Source organism: Ricinus communis, chromosome 8 (genome assembly GCF_019578655.1).
Source record: "Ricinus communis isolate WT05 ecotype wild-type chromosome 8, ASM1957865v1, whole genome shotgun sequence".
In the NCBI taxonomy this organism is placed as follows: Eukaryota; Viridiplantae; Streptophyta; class Magnoliopsida; order Malpighiales; family Euphorbiaceae; genus Ricinus; species Ricinus communis.
This window is the reverse complement of record NC_063263.1, coordinates 10,678,175-10,695,158: the sequence shown is the minus strand read 5'-3', so window position 1 is coordinate 10,695,158 and position 16,984 is coordinate 10,678,175. Positions and strand designations below refer to the sequence as shown.

At 31.8% G+C, this 16,984-nt stretch overlaps 2 protein-coding genes across 8 annotated transcripts; both read right to left on the bottom strand.

Moving 5' to 3' along the window:
• Window positions 1–127: 127 nt before the first annotated feature.
• On the bottom strand, window positions 128–4,950 carry LOC8282697 (receptor-like protein 45). Its single transcript, XM_025157079.2, has 3 exons — window positions 4,619–4,950; window positions 3,393–3,533; window positions 128–2,644 (listed from the first exon to the last, which is right to left on the bottom strand). Exons 1-3 carry the CDS (start codon window positions 4,764–4,766, stop codon window positions 405–407), a joined length of 2,529 nt encoding a protein of 842 aa, XP_025012847.2. The 5' UTR covers window positions 4,767–4,950; the 3' UTR covers window positions 128–404.
• Window positions 4,951–8,315: 3,365 nt separating this feature from the next.
• LOC107261153 (receptor-like protein 13) lies at window positions 8,316–12,476 on the bottom strand. Of its 7 annotated transcripts, XM_048378109.1 has the most exons (6): window positions 12,320–12,476; window positions 11,590–11,928; window positions 11,062–11,217; window positions 10,885–10,959; window positions 9,019–10,596; window positions 8,316–8,946 (listed from the first exon to the last, which is right to left on the bottom strand). In XM_048378109.1, exons 1-6 carry the CDS (start codon window positions 12,429–12,431, stop codon window positions 8,474–8,476), a joined length of 2,733 nt encoding a protein of 910 aa, XP_048234066.1. In that variant the 5' UTR covers window positions 12,432–12,476; the 3' UTR covers window positions 8,316–8,473. The 7 variants fall into 7 exon arrangements, with proteins under 7 accessions (XP_048234066.1, XP_048234064.1, XP_048234065.1 ...); XM_048378107.1 differs by having other exon boundaries at window positions 8,316–10,596; window positions 12,320–12,470; XM_048378108.1 differs by having other exon boundaries at window positions 8,316–10,596; window positions 11,590–11,922; window positions 12,320–12,470.
• Between the last annotated feature and the right edge of the window lie 4,508 nt (window positions 12,477–16,984).

The window sequence follows — 16,984 nt, the reverse complement described above, 5'->3', positions numbered from 1 at the left end:
AAGAAATAGCTATAGAAAAATTAATACAAAAATCTTAAGGCTAATAATAACATCATTTAAAAGCCAATCGACAATAGTAACAATTAAAATCAATCAAATCATAATCAATAGCAACCAAAAGTGAAAACCATTTCTCGTCAGAAACCAAACTGGTCAGATGGGAAGAAATTTTGCACAAAGAAACAAAAAGAAACAACACAAAGAAAAAAAGGGTATGAAGTTACGTAGTTTAAATGAAATTTGGCAATAATAAAACAAAGATGCACACTCCAAAAATCAATGGCGGAATGGCTTCAGCAATATATAACTCAACTTTGTTTTATTCGTAGCAAACTGAATTATATATGAATTTATAGCAACTCACAACATCAAAGACCACTAGGTGATGCAAACATCAATGATAACTAATGACGACGACCTGATAGCTTTGATAAAATATCAGAAACAAAGTAATAACACGAGAACATAAATTCCTCACTGTAGTAATACAACCTTCGCCTCCAGTAAGGATTGATATAAAGGACAGTGATGACTCCCAAGAAGAACATCATAAAAGATACTGAAAAGCTTGCAAAGAATACCACATGATCAATCTCATACCATTTCTCCTGATCCGCTTCTTTTCGCAATGCCATTGGTCCTGAAGGTGACTCGTTATCCCAGCTGCAGTTTCTCTCCACCTGAGGTCCACAGAGAAGTGGATTTCCCTCGTAGCTTCCATTGTCAAACGTGCTGAATTGCCCTATCATGTCAGGAATCCTGCCTGATAAGTTGTTATAAGCAACAGAGAACACTTCCAGGAAGTGTAGGTTTATCAGCTCAGAGGGAATCTGTCCGCTTAAACTGTAATGAGAGAGGTCCAAGCTCTCTAGTTGTGTAAGGTTTGAGAAAGACACCGGAATATAGCCTACCAACCGATTGTAGGATATATTCAAGGCAAGAATCTCGGATAGCATCCCTAGCTCAAGTGGAATCACACCTATCAAGTTATTATGTGATAAATCTAATCCAGACATGAAGTTGAGAATGTCACCTTTATATGTATTAGCCCTATGTTTCGTAACAAACTCAATTTCTTCTTTGACATACATGTCGATGATGTAATGGTTCTCAACTTCTCCCATACCAGGGATTAGACCTCCACTGTAAATGGTATCTACCGTGCGAATAAAGTACATCCAATGTTCTTCTTCGAAAGTACCATGAAGCCCTTCACTTCCAAAGGAGAGATTATATAAGCATTTGGGTATAGACCCAGAGAAGGAATTCATTGAAAGATCCAATATTCCCACTTCATTCAGCTCACACAACCAATCTGGAATCAGCCCATTTAAACGATTTCCTCCTAGTAAAAGAGCTCGTAAGTTTGGAAATGCACCAAATGCATGAGGAATGCTGCCAGAGAAGTTGTTGTCGCGTAAGTTCAATGTCAACAATTTAGAGAAATTGAGAAATGAAACTGGTATTGATCCAGTGAATCTGTTGCCTTGCAAATTTATGTGCAGTGGATACCTCAATATATATGGATGTATATCGCTTTGCATGTTGAAGCAAGATGGTAGAGACCCAGAAAATCTGTTCTGAGAAAGGTCTATGTACTCAGCTCGAAAGAGATCGCAAAAGATATGACCTTCAAAACAATTATTATGCAAACTGAGGTAAGCCAAATTTGTGAAGTTACCCATCCACCTTGGGATCTTTCCATGGAAGTGGTTGTTGCTGAGGTCTAATACCCACAAGTCGTAAAACTGATTGACTAAACTTGACAGAGTACCACCGAATTGATTGTCATTCAATTTCAAAGAAGACAGTCCAGTCAAGTTAAATTCCCTTGTGAATATCTGGCCATGGAAGTTATTATGAGATAGCTTCAGATATTTCAAGGAAACGCAACTTGAAAGCAGTTTCTTCGGTACTTCCCCAGAAAAGTTATTGAACGACAAGTCTAGAATTGTCAATTTGCAATCCTTAGCAGGTGAGAAAAGAAAATCACCTCGAAAACGATTTCCTGATAAATTAAGAAACTTCATCTCCGGAAACATCTTTCCACCAACATCTTGAAGCTGTCCTTTGAAGAGATTGTCAGAGACATCCAACCAGGTGGTATTATTAAAGCTGGAGTAGGTTGGTAGATGAAAACGACCCCAGAAACTGTTATTCTTTAGACTTAGGTACTCTAATCCACTATTGTTATTAAACAACCAACTAGGAAAGTTTCCTTTGATTTTGTTGTGGGACAGGTCGACCTTCTTCAATTTGAATTGATGATTTAGGAACCTAGGAATACTCTCAAGACCGCAATTTTGCAGGACAAGGACCTGTAACTGAAATGGCGGAATCCAATCAGGGTATTTAGTCTTAGCCACAAATTTGTTGTTGTCACTTATGAATTGAACCACCTCAAGGCTTGAGTGCTCAGCAAATAAATTGAATGAGAATGAACCCTCGAAAAGATTATGACTGAGGTCAATATACTTGAGGGATTTGAGGCTAGCTAGCAAAGACGAAACATGCCCTGTGAACTGGTTCTCGGACAAATCTAATAATGTAAGAGATGTCATATTGTGTAGGCACGGAGGGAGGTTGCCTCCAAAATGATTGTAGCTCAAATCTAGTTGTTGAAGTCTCTTCAAGCCACAAAAACCTGTGGAATGAGTAGTCTTAACATATATTCTGATATTCTGTGTAGCAATCTCGTCAATCAAATGGACGCATATCAAATGAGCGATATAAGATTTTATTGTTTAGGTAAATTATATTATGTTCTTAAGGAGTTAAACAATAAAGATAATTTCTTTTCCTTTAAATTTCATTCACTTCATTTATTAGAATTCTTATGCGAGGCATATTGATGAAATCTTCAAGCTGTTACCATTGAGATAAATTATCTTCCTGTTTAATTATTTTGTCTTAGTTTTATTTTGTTGAAATTGGACATGAAATGAAAGATTTTTATCTAGCGAGTCTTTTGAATTGAGAAATTTTTAAAATCTACAAATTTAGCTTAAATTCATTACTTGGCAAGCAAAATATAGTCTAAGTTCATAGATTTTAAAAAATCTCTTTTTGAGGATTAATTTCCCACCTAAAAGGTGAAAATTTTAAAAAAAAATTACCATTTAAAAAAATAATAAATTGTTATATATTTTCTTATTCAAATATTATTTCTAATAAATTTATATTATCTAAAAAATATCATTAATTTAAATATAAATTTATTATTTTTATGTTTAATTCTGATAATGAAAACTTTAAAATCACAAATTTTAATCAGTTTTATTTAAAATCTATTAGATTCTAGAATTTCTCGAGCCAAAGGAAGCCAAGAAGTTTTTAAGCTAGAAAGAGAAAAGAAAGAAAAGAAAAGGAAAATCACACTATCAAAGACTTACTTGTCAAAGAGCCATTAAAATGGTTGCCAAATAAAGATAATACTTTGAGAGAAAGTGGTGCCCACGAATGTTGAGGAACAGTACCAGTAAACTCGCTCAAGCTCAAATCTAAGACCTCCAGGTTCTTGAAGGAAGCAAATTCTGGGGAAAGAAAAAAAAATAAAGAATGCTTAAAACAATGCCAATGCAATTTATATACTATGATTGGATAGTACTTTGTTTCTGTTCATCGGATAACAAGAATAATCATTCCAATGTATCCTCATAAAAATGATTAACTTGGCTAAGCATGATTTACAGCTAAGTTAAGCTTTAATTGTTAAGTTGATGTAATAATCAATGTCATATATGAAGGCAATCATAAAGTGATATAAATGTATGAATTGGAAATATTAGAGAAATTTTATTATTCAGCCTACAGTTATTAGAGTTTAATTGGATAAAAATAAAAATAAAAAATTGTTAAATGATATACCATCAAACAATTGGTATATCAGAAAGTGAAGATCAGGTGTCCCATTTAGGCCACTTTCGCGTAGTCGGAGCACTTTCAGACGGGTCAATTCGTGGAGTTGTGCATAAGTGCAAAGAAGAACACAATAGATATATTTATAATTGCTTATTTATCAATTGTCTTACTTAAAAATTCTTAAATTTAACTCTTATTAATTTTAATTAAGAATAGATTAATATATTCATTTACTAATTAAAATTTCTTAAATATCATTTTGATTCGACTTCATCAATAGAAATTGCTAGTAGTATGGAATATTGTTGTTTTAGTATTTTAATTTGAATGAAAAATTATCTTTTATATGAAAGAAAAACTTTTTCAAATCAAAAGGAATAAATAAATGAGACCTTAACTACAAAGAGATAGCATAATATGTAAAATTCTGAAGTGGATATATAAACCCGTTTTTATCTATCTATCTATATATATATATCTACCACGAGTTTATAAAATAAAAAAGAAATTAAGTAGTGTTGATAAAAAAAAAAATGTTATTTATAATTCCATTTTATTCTGTGAATAAAAATTACAATTACTTAGATCTGAGATTTTAGGTAAGACGCCGCTGAAGTGGTTAGCACTTAGATCCAATATTTCCAAGTTTTTCAAATTACCCAGTTCTGAACCATGTAACAAAACAAAAATAAATCTGAAAGGAAATAACAAATAACTAACGGAGTGCAAAAGTTGGCTTTATATATATATATGGTACCTTGACTAGGAAATGAACCTGCCATTGAATTGAAACTAAGATTCAAAGTCGTGAGCGATGTAAGAGAGCTCACTGATGATAGTATACTGCCGTTCAACCAATTATAACTAAGATCTAAAACTTCCAACTTCTTCAAACTTGATAACATCTTGAAACCTGCATCACAAATATATAAAATATATATATAATTGTTTGATCATATATTTAGCTTAAGTATAAACAGAGAACAGAGTCACTACTGTTGCACCAAAAAAATTACTGAAATGAAGATGGGTATTTGAACCACAACATAATTATTAACTATACAATACTTATAAACCTCATTTAAAATTTATATCCAAAATTTATCAATTGTTAATAGAATATAAAATTTGATATCATTCTACAAAAACTCTAGACAAACACTCTATGGACACAAGTTAACACCAGGAGAAAAACCAGAGAGGTTAGTAGTAACCAACTGATTTTGAGTTAAAGAATACAATTAGAGCCCATCAAAATAATTATGATAATAATGAAAAGAATCAGAGGAAATATATAAACTGGTATATATATAGATATAGTCGGCAAAAAACAGAGAATATATATATACCTTGATAGTCAAAGGAATCAGAAATTTTATTGCTGGATAAATCAAGGATTCTGAGCTCCTTAAAATGTCGGAAGGAGGACATGTTCAGGGACCAGGTATTTTCAGGACCATAAATCGAGCTCTCAAAATCATATAGGCTTTGGAGGGAGAGCTCAATCACTTGACTGCTGGTGGAATTGCACGTGACTCTCTCCCATGCACAGCAGTCGCTCTTTGGGTCATGAATCCATGAAGAGAGCAATATATTGTCTGGTTCAGTTGATGATACTGCTGCCTTAAATTCTAAGAGCCCCAATCTCTCTTCTTCAAAGCAACATTCCTTTCCTTTTATCTCAATACCAAGGATCAAACATAGCAATAACCACTTCAACATTGCGAACTCCATTTCAAATGCAATTTCCTATACCCCATTTTGCTACCACTTCTCTTATTTATATTCATAATTTTGTATATCGTGAGATCTGGAACACACTTTTTATTTTTTTTTATTTTAATCGCGCTTTATAGTCAGAAAAATTTCAAAATTAAATGTGTTAAATTTACTAAATTTTAGTATAAATAACCTCTTTAAATGTCTTCTAATTAACTAAGGGGATAAAATCGTGACACTTTAAAGACTAAATTGAATGATTTTTCTTATGATCTAGATCTATATGATTATACATAGTATTATAATAGAAGTTCGAATAAGTACCAAACTAAAATAGGACCAAATTTCATTGTCAGAGCATATTTTTATAGAAGTTATCTTTGTTTTTAAGGAAAAGAGATAATTTTACTTTAGTATGAATAGTTTAAATTTTAATATTTAATTACTCTAATGTTACCTTTAGAATAAAACTTATAGAAAAGATCTTGATAATAAAATAAAGAAAAAACATTTTCATAAATTGAAGAAATAAATTTACTCAAGATGAGCTAATAAAATTTGAATTATTAAGAAGACTAAATCAATATCTCGAAGAATAATTGTGGAAAAAGCAGCTAAAGGATGTAACTTTTCTATTAAAAGGTTTTTGGAGATATCAATTACACCAAATGGCAAAAGAAAAAGAGAGAAAGAATTAAACATTTATTCACATTTTCAATTTCATTTCATGTTTACCAATTTTTGTTGTTATTAGAAGTGACAAGTTCTTTTCTGCAAAAATATCTATTATGCACGTATTTAAATCACAACTAGTATGCATTTCAAAGAAATTTTATATTTTGATTTATTGATTATATATATATAATTAATATCTTACATTATTAGAAATATAATTATTGTATATTTAGAAAACTAATTTGTTAATTAATATAATTAATAAAATATAATTAACATACTATTTAAAAAAATTATAGTTTAACAAAAGTAAATTATTAACTCAAAAATTATATAAAAAGATTATAAATTTACACATCAACTTAAATTTTGTATGTCAAAAATAATTATATATGCTAAAAAAAATTATACATGAGACATTAGCAGTCTATATTTCAGAATTTATATATATAATTTTTTATTTGAATGTGTCTTATGCCCTATTTTTTAAAATATATATAATTCATTCATGTACCACCTCATGTTAAGTCTTTTTATTTTTATTTTTTATTTTTTGAAGCAGTAATGATAATAATAATAATAAATACATGTAGCAAAAGTGGAGTTTAGTTGACTCAAGTCTTCTTGTCTAATTAATTTTAAATTAACACTGAAGAGTGTGGTTGATGAGAGGCTAATGTGAAATTATGAATTGTTTGGCAATTTCATATCTTTCAAATAAAATACTTGCCAACAAGTTTTGGCCATTTTCTAAGTAAACGTAAATACATTTAAATTAATAATATTAAGAGTAGCTAGTCATTACCGTTCAAATCTCACCAAACTTTTAAGAAGAATCGATATATTAGGGTTCCAGTGGAGAAATTGTTTCTTCATATGTGTAAAGAGAATGGTTAAGTTCTTGGCATATTAGACTGTTAGTGTAGTTATCAGATTAGTTAAGCTAGCTAAGTAGTATATATAAGCTTTTTTTTGTATTTTGACTTCCATTATTAAAAATCACAGAGTTTTTTCTGCTGATACAGGCCATCAAATCTGAAACCAAGTCTTTTATTTCTAATTAATTTTAAGTTATCACTAAAGAATGTGGATGACGATGAGGGTAATGTGAAAGATAAATTATAAATTGGCTGCAGTTTCATTTCAATGTTTGCCAACAAGTTTTGGTTATAAAGTTGAAATTTTTATTAGTTATACAGGAAGGAATTTCAGTTTAGTGGGGAAACAAGAAATTAGTGGAAATTTTCATCTCAGCATCAGTATTTCAGATACCAGAACGTTCATATTGATTTCAAGTGACTGTCTGCATCTTTTCTATTTTCTTTTTGAATGACTAATTGCAATCTATTGCTGGATCATTTGTGCAACTTTTTCTCGGTTGACTTGGAGTCCACTGGTGCGAATTTTCCTTCCAAGAAATTCAGAAATTTCTTACCTGATTATTTATGCAACTTTCTTTGTGTTGACTTGGAGTCAATATTGGCAGCTGTTTAGGACCTATCCTAGATCCAACCAATAATTCACAGTTAATGTGAATTTTCTTTCCAAGAAATTCACATTTAGGATTCTTTTCTTCATCCGTTTTTAAATAAAAATAAACGAGTGAAGTGTTTGAATTTTATGCATGAAAATTTATTTTAAAATTTCCATAGAATAAGCTATTTTGTTATTCCAATTCATATAATTTTTCTTCCATTTGATGCTTTTAATTCCAGGGTTCCTGATATTACTAAGTTTGGTTGCCTGATCTCTGTCAATTTCTTAGTGAACTGGGTAATAATTTTTCTGTTCAATTTGTTAGGAGACATGCTAATGGGTGTCTAGCAAGAGCCTCCCACTTGTATGCTTGTCCCACTATTCTGTATCAGCCTCCTATTTACTTGGAGGAGAAGGCTTTTGCTGATTTGGCTATCTATTTGATTTCAAACAAAATGATTGTAGTTCATATACATTACTCGACAAAAGAAGAATTACATCACAAGACTATGAGATATGAGAAGACTTATAAGTATGATTTTATAAATTCTATAAATGATTAAATATATAACTAAAATAATATCTAAGTAACTAATGACCAACAAACTATTGCCGATCACAGTAAATGCTCATTTGATATTTGAACAGATTAACGAAACTTTGATACTGTCCATAAGAGAACATGACCAAGAAAAACTAAAGTACAAATCAAGTGCCCAATATAGAGGAACATTTGGGAGCATTAGTGCGGTACAGTTCCAAAAATCCTGATAGAGATTGAATAAATACATACATCAATATAGTTAAACCACAAGATCCGCCAATACCGGTTAATATAGAGAATTGCTACTATCCCCAATAAGATTGTGACATAGGATGCACAGAAACTCCAATAGAACCAAAACATGTCAATAGGACCTTCATCTTCTTCGTCCACATCAGGCGGTGGTGATGGTGGTGTTGTTGCCTCTGTATTGCAGCTCCTATGAATCAGATCTCCGCAGAGTTCAGGGTTACCTTTGTAACTACTTTCATCGAATGTCCCAAACTGTCCTTTTTCAAGGATTCTACCTGATAAATTATTGTATGAAACATCAAAGGTTCCTAGAAAGTTCAACTCAACAAGTTGCGTGGGGATTTCACCACTTAAGCTGTTGTTCCGAAGATCCAGGCTCTCTAGATTCTTTAGATTTGAAAAGCTGAAAGGTATAGATCCTGACAAGTGATTGTAAGACAAATTTAATGATCGAATTTCCTGGATGTCTCCAATTTCTGAAGGGATCTCACCTCTTAACTCATTGCGCGACAAATCTATTCCTGCCATTAAGTTGATGACAGAGCCCTTATAGGAGTTATATCTGTACTTCATTATAAATTCTACCTGTACTTCTGAAGAAGAAGACCAAGAAAGTAGCCCAGGCAGATCCAATTCGAGAGTGGCCTTGTAGTAAGCATAGGAGTCATAATGTGAGGCCATCGCCACACCTATAGACGAAGAACTGAAACTCTCTTCTACCATCGACCCAAATGATATGTTGTGAAAGCATGAAGGAATTGAACCACAAAGTAAATTGTGTGAAAGATCCATGATTTTCAGATTTCTTAATTGGCACAACTGATTAGGTATATGGCCTCCTAATGCATTTCCTCCTAATAACAGCACGTGCAATTCAGAAAGCTGACTGATCCAAGATGGAATATTTCCAGAAAACTTGTTATTCCTCAGATCAACTACCACTAAATTAGAACTCCTAGAAAGCACATGTGGTATTAACCCATTTAGACCATTCTTTTGTAGAAACAGGTATCGCAATGATGAAGCATTAAAGCAAGAAGGCATTGCCCCAAAAAATCTATTTTCTGAGAGGTCTAAAATTTCGACACTGCTAAGATTACATAGCTGAATAGGAATTACACCTGCTACCTTGTTTTTGGATATATCAAGAACAGACAACCTGGGGCAGTAGAAAAAGTCTACATCTATCTTCCCGCTAAAGTTGTTGTTATTCATATCTAACACAGTCAACTCTTCCAAGTTCATAGTTTCTGGAAAAATCCTCCCCTGAAAATTGTTGTTAGATAGAACTAATGCAACTAAGTAGGTGGAATTGGAAAGTAAACTTCTAGGCAACTCTCCTGAGAAATAATTGTTGGACAAGTCCAGAATAGATAGTCCTTCCATCTGACTGATTGAGGAAGGAATGTTACCTTCAAAACAATTCCATGACATGTTCAAATAACGTAGATTTGAGAGGAGCAGACCAATATCCTTAGGTATCTGACCAGCGATGCTGTTGCTCGAAATTTTTAAGTTAATCAACTCATGCCTGTAACTGGGCAACTGAAAAGTTCCCGTGAATGAGTTGTTCATCATATTCATAACTTCTAGCCTAGAGTTATTCTGCAAGATCCAACTAGGGAATGCCCCAATGAGGTTATTGTGAGAGAGATCAATGAACTGTAAGTCATGCTGGTAAAGAAGAAAGCTAGGAATTCTTCTAGTTCGCAAATTTAAGTTGCAATTAGGCAAGTCAATTACTTTCAATTGAAATGTAGGAAACCAGACAGGAATTTCTGTTTCCAATTCTAACATTGTACTTCCAGATGAGAGCTCAAAAATTTCAAGTTTTTTGTGGTTAGCCAAAGAACTGAATGAGAATAAGCCTTCAAACTTATTTCCAGAAAGAAACAAGTACTTGAGTGATGTGAGCTTAGAGACAACAGATTGGATGTTGCCACTGAACTCATTGGACGTTAGATCAAGAACTTGAAGGTTGGTTAAGTTGCTAAGACATTGTGGAAGAGGGCCTGAAAATTGATTAACACTAAGACCCAACTCAAGTAAGCTTTTTAATCCACATAATCCTACAAAAGAGAAAAAAGAAAAGGCAAATAGAATGTCAGAAAGTAACCTTGACCTGTAAATGGAGATCAACCAAGGATTTGACTATGCCACATGGATTTGAAAGCTTCTAATTTTCAAGAAGGCAGCTCAACATAATTCAAACTAAGCCTTAATAACTCCAAAACTAGAATACAAAATAAGCAGCAAGTTGACTTGCTTGTAAGACTGGTCAAGTTAGGAGAAACATAACAGGAGAGAGAAGCAGTCACATATATAGGAAGCACACATGAGATGAGATCAGAAGTTACCTTCCCATGATAGGGTGCCATTGAAGAAGTTATGGCTTAGATCCAACACTTCCAACTTTATCAAATCACCTAATTCTGAATCAATTAGTAGTGCAAAAAGGGGAAACAAAAGAATGAATTAGATATAGAAGTACTAGAGGGGATGATTTAGAAAGATTGCCACCACAGGATATATACCATTACTAGGGAACAACCCAGCCATGTCATTGCTTCTAAGAATCAAATTCTTAAGTGATACAAGAGCACGAACAGATGATAAGATACTTTTGTTGAAATAATTAGAAGAAACATCTAGGATCTGCAGCTTCTTCAAACCTGATAATTTTTCAAAACCTGCAAATTGTACAGTTTTAGGTTTTGCATTTCTTTGTACCTGGAGTGTAAATGTATCGCTGTACTTAATCCAGATGTCATCATACAACTGATCAAACATATATGTACAAGAAATTGTGTGTAATTGTGGAAGATATTGCATCCAATTTTTGAATCTATTATGCTCGTGGTGCTGCAAGGTTGATTATCTGACGAATTAAGATCTAATGCATCAATAACAAGCTACAGGGAATACCAGTATGGTTGGTAGCATGAATCTTGTAGGAAAACGACTTGAGAATGCAACGTCCTCGAGTTTATATATATATATATATATATATATATATAAAATACGTACTAATTAAGAACAACAAACTGATAAGAGATATATACCTCCATGGTTAGTCCAGCCATTAAAGCGATTATGAGACAAATCAAGGTGAAGCAGTTCACCAAAAGAATGAAGCAAAGATAGATTGAAACTACAAACTATTCCTGTAAAATTAAGTGGATATCCTGTTGTGTAATTGAGAGAAATTGCAATCACACGCTTTGATGTGGCATCGCAGGTAATTCGATCCCAATCACAACAGTTGCTCACTCCGTCATCAACCCATGAGTCAAGATTGTCTTGAATCTCACAATTCGATGTTAGGATACTTGCTTTGATCTCCAGCAGGCCTGTCCTCTCCTTTGCAAAGCAAGCTCTGTAAGCTTTTATTTCAACTGAAACTATAAGAACCCATAATGAATACTTAAGCAAAAGCCTCTCCATTCCAAAGACCAAATCAATTACTAAAATTTCACACTCTTTGAGTTCCAGCTCTAGCAAACAAACTAAACTATATATGCAAATATTTAGAAAAAGTAAACGACCAAGTCAAGCTAACACCAAAATTTGAGAGTAAACGAGTGGAAGACTTTGAATTGTTGGTCGCCTAAGCAGTTGAACTGCAATTAATGAAAATTGGGACTTCAAAATTTCGACTTGATGGATCAAACTCTGACAGTTAAAGAGAAGATCTCTAATCTATTAAGACTCGATAACAAGTAAACTTACTAGGGGTTTGAACTTAAGATGTTCGAGAAAATTATCATAAGAATTTGAGAGTATTTGCCTCACTTTGACTGTTATTATTGCTCTTGATTTTGGCTTCTCCATTTTCACTCCAGGGAACGAAAATAATCTCTAATATTAAAAATTCCAAGAAACAAAACTGTTTATGTGTCTTCATGATTGCTTGTAAAAAGATTAATTCAAAGAAAATTGTAATCTTGCATTTATTTTCTTAAACATCAAAATAAAATTTAAGCTTAGAAAGCATTATTATTGCAATTTGATTTTTCTAATTGCTCTTGATGGCCATGTTTGATGAAGAGAATTTAATTGAACCGTTAATAAAAAGAAATTTAAAGGAGATCAAAATCAATTTAATATATTATTTGTTTATATGTTTTATTTGAAATTTAATTTCAATTACCAATATCTCAATCTACTATTATAAATTGCTGAGTTGATGGTGGAGATGAATAACAAAATTAAAAGTAATAACAAAATTATTGATTAGATTAGACAATCTTATAAAAGAACACATTAATTTTTATTTATTTATAACGCCAAGTCACCATTTTTATAGTTTTAGATTAAAATATTATCAATAAAGAACTAAATTTAGAATAATTTTATAATATACGATTAAAATAGATAAAATAAATAAAATTTATTAAATTTAATAAAAAGTCAAAAATATATCATAAATCAATAAATACATAAATGTTTAGTCAGTTTTATATAAATTAAATTTCACGAACCACTCAAAGTTTCAACTAAAAAAATAATTATTTCCTTTTTTCTTTACGAGAGAAATAAAAATTGAATTGTTAATATATAAATTATTCTAGTGTTTTCATTGAAGATAGTTGATTTATTGATTGATATCGCAAATCTTTCGATAAAACTATTTTAGTTCATCATAAATATTTCTTTGAAAATAATTAGAAGTGGATAGGTATAAATTGTGTAAATAAATAAAATTTATAGTTCAGAAATTAAAACATGAGTCGAAGTTGTCTAGCAATTAAAGAATATAAAACTGCTTGGGTTAAGAATCTAAGTAATTAATGAACCCACCAATTAAAGGCTGTTCGTTTCTTGTTTGTAGTATATTAAAGAAAATTTTATACTCTCCAAGAGAACATAGACCGACAGAAATTAGAGTACCAAAAAGCTGAATAGAAGTTGAATAAACACATGTAGCAATATCCTGAAACCACAAGATGCGCCAATGCCGGTTGATGAACATAATTCCCCAATAAGGTTGTGACGAGGGATGCACAGAAACTCCGATGGAACCAAACCACGTTAATAGGAACCTTCATCTTCTTTCTCTACATCAGGTGGTGGTGGTGTTGCCTCAGTAATGCAGCTCCTATGAATCGGATCTCTGCAGAGTCCAGGGTTACCTTTGCAACTACTTTCAAAAGTTCCTAGAAAGTTCTGCGCAACGATTTCACCGGTTAAAACTGTTGTTCTGAAGATCCAGGCTCTCTAGTTTCTTTAAATTTGAAAAACTAATATGCATAGATCCTGACAAGTGATTGCTAGATAAATTTATTGATAGAATTACATTCTGAAGGGATTAAACTGACAAATCTAATTCCTGCCAGAGTATCTAAACTGGTACAAATTGCAAGACAAACTCCCCCGAGGAATTGTTGTTGGAAAAACACAAATAGTCCTTCCATCTCACAAATTGAGGAAGGAGCGTTACCTTCAAAACAAAATATATTGTCATAATTCTGACCAACAGACCAATTATTCTGAATATTTATCGTGTAATATAAGAAATTAGAATGTATCTGTTTATATTTTTTTCTTTAAAGAAAAAAAAGGTTTTAACGTGTTTACCAAACAAATAACAGCAAGGAACTTGAGAGAAATAATCAACCTTAAATGACATCCTAAATAATCCAAATTAGACCCCAGTATAGCAAAAGAAAAACCACTGAGAGCATTTCATGTGTAATTTCGACCTCAAAAATTGAAGGAAGAAGAAATGCATAAAAAGAACATCACTTATGCATTAGCTGCCATTTTAGAATGGAAGATCAACAAAACAACAAACGTTTTTCTTGATTTATCATCCTAGTAAAAGGGTCAGTCGTTGTTGATTCCATTGCAAGTCTATTAAAAGATTAAAGGGATCAAATAGTTTACACTTCCTCTGAAGGCGAAAAGTCATATATTAGAGAACAAGAAGCATATAAAACTAATTAAAGAGAAATTATATTTTAGTACTCCAATTAGAAAAAATTAGATTTACATTTACCCTCTTGGAAGTTAATAAATTGTCCTGTTGTTGTGAAAATTTATAATACAAGCAACAAAACAGAAGAAAATTATAAATTGTGGCGTGCATGTTCATCAGTAATCAAGATTTTAATTAGGTGGGTTGTTAGGGAAGATTAACGTATTAAATTGAGAATCATAGGCAGTTATTCAGAATTGCCTAGTCCAAAATGCTATCATACTGTCCTCCACACATGACTCGTATGATTGAGTGTTCCCTTGGCAACTTTCGTGCATTCAAGGAATCCAACTTGCATCTTACATCTCCCTACTTTCTTTTGACTTGCAAATATATATGTGGGTTGTTCTTTACCCTCTCTGTTCTGCCAATGTTAGATCTTAACCGCCCAATTCTTGAGGGACAGGACGGCCATGAATTTGGAATTTTGGTCGGTGGTTAATAGTAGGCATAGCTAGCTTGACTGTCGGTCTTAGCTGCGGAATACCACTAATAGACTACTTATTTCAATAGCCATTTTTGCAATATTACTTTCTCTACTAAAACTTACTAATTAATTTCGAATAGGATTATTTTTCAGTTGTTTTATTAAAAATAATTAAAATTATATTTTTGAAATTTTTAATATTTTAACACGGTAAAAATAAAAAATAACCATAAATTTAATAAAAAAAAAATATAGATATATTTTTATAATTTTTCCATCTTTCTAAGACTAGGCGAAAGTCAATCCCCTCTAATTGCCACACATATGACTTTTCCTTGTTACTTTGTGATTTTCTTACACCTTTTTCTCCTTATTCCTGCGGTGCGCTGTCAAATTTAAGTGTATATACTTATGTGCGAATAAATAATGAGTGGCCTAATTGCCACAATTAAGGCCATGCCAAATTGTATTCTTTGGAAGTTCAATATTATCAACCTTTCACTTATCATTTTTATTTGACACTTCCCACCTTTTATTTTCTCACAATTATATCTTTGGATACCATCTATGATGTGCAAGCTTGTATGATTTGTTTTTCGGAACGACTTGCATAAAGTTTGTACATGCAGATTCAATTGGCTGAACCAAGCCAAATTAATTCATAGTGAGAGCAAATAGTTTTGTGTTTGTTATCATTTGCATTATTAATTTGAGTAAAAAAAAAAAGTGATAGACTGAATTTGTAGTGTATTAGTCTATTAGAGTTTAAATTTGTAATATCTTACATCCAATCATTGATGTAAAAATAGTTTATTAATAATACGTAAAAGAAAAGAACACTAAACTGACACACAAGGCAAGATAAGATGACTTCTTCTTTTGATTTCTATATAATATTATTGCTAATCTCCATTAATCTCAACTCAACAATCCCTCATTTGCATGAACTTTAATAGGGCATTTGCTTTTAGCGAAAGGAATGCATATTTAAAGAAAGAATGTCTGAAAGACCCTCAAATAAATTACCAGAAATTTGTGAAGTTGGTTGAACTTTTGAATGGTTTTTGGATTTACATTCAGCAGGCGCAGGAACTCACAATTTTCACCCTGTAATAATAACAACGGTTGCTATTGCAATAAATTAAAAGAAATTGACAAATAAATAAACATATGGGGGACCATTTCCCTTATATATCATGATACTTCTTTAACTTTTTCCCCTCCTCTTTATAATTAAATGAACACATAACATAAATTTTCTCTTCCTTATTAACAATGGAATGAATTCAAAAAAAATAAAATTATTAATAATTACATAAATTTGAAATATCATCCCTACCATCATATGCATTTATTGTAATATTATATTTTGTTGTTTAAAAATGAGAATAAATGCCAATGGCTGATAAAAAAAACAAGGAATATTTTCTATTTTCTTTTATTAATTTTTCCTTTTAGGAATGATGCGTTACAAACAAAACAAGTGTATGATCACATCAACTGTTTTTCTTTGTGTATTTATAGGACACGTAGATGCCGTCCGAGTGAGATAATAAAAGGAACTGAAGTCAAGTCCTTGGGTTTGAATCAGGTACAATGACCTTAAGACTGGATAAAAACGTCAACAAATTATAAGCTTTATTATTATTGGCTAAGTTTTAGAAATTGCTCGGTTGGTTAAAAAGACTTGCATAAGGGTGACAGAGAAAACCAGTCCGAACTAACCCGCCAGATTAAAGCAAGTCGGTTTAATATTATATTTTTATTTTTAAAGATTTTTTTTAATTTAATCGGTTAGCTTACTTGACAGCATTTTTTTCCAAAAATAATTTAGACGTATTATATATTATTTTTAATTTCCGAGAAGCACCCCTAAATTAACATAGATGGAAATACTTTCATGTTTATGTCATGCAAGCGCAATACTGAAGAGGGAAAGGATAGAAGGGAAGGAAAAGATGAGCAAACCAACCATCCCAGCTAAGCAATATCAAAAGGAGAAGAGTAAAGCAAAGAAACTACAAAGAAGGCACACAGCCAAGCCAAGCTAACC

Bases quoted from the DNA above. Each gene is read 5' to 3' on its own strand.
- LOC107261153 (XM_048378107.1), bottom strand. From the start codon at position 12,431: ATGAAGACACATAAACAGTTTTGTTTCTTGGAATTTTTAATATTAGAG. The intron at 10,960-11,061 runs GTATATATCCTG...TAATTGATTCAG, and splicing joins TGGGTTGTTCCCTAGTAATG to AATTAGGTGATTTGATAAAG. The intron at 10,597-10,884 runs GTAACTTCTGAT...TCTCTTTTGTAG, and splicing joins TGGCACCCTATCATGGGAAG to GATTATGTGGATTAAAAAGC.
- LOC8282697 (XM_025157079.2), bottom strand. From the start codon at position 4,766: ATGTTATCAAGTTTGAAGAAGTTGGAAGTTTTAGATCTTAGTTATAAT. The intron at 3,534-4,618 runs GTACCATATATA...TTCTTTCCCCAG, and splicing joins AGGTTCATTTCCTAGTCAAG to AATTTGCTTCCTTCAAGAAC. The intron at 2,645-3,392 runs GTAAGTCTTTGA...CTCATTCCACAG, and splicing joins TTTTAATGGCTCTTTGACAA to GTTTTTGTGGCTTGAAGAGA.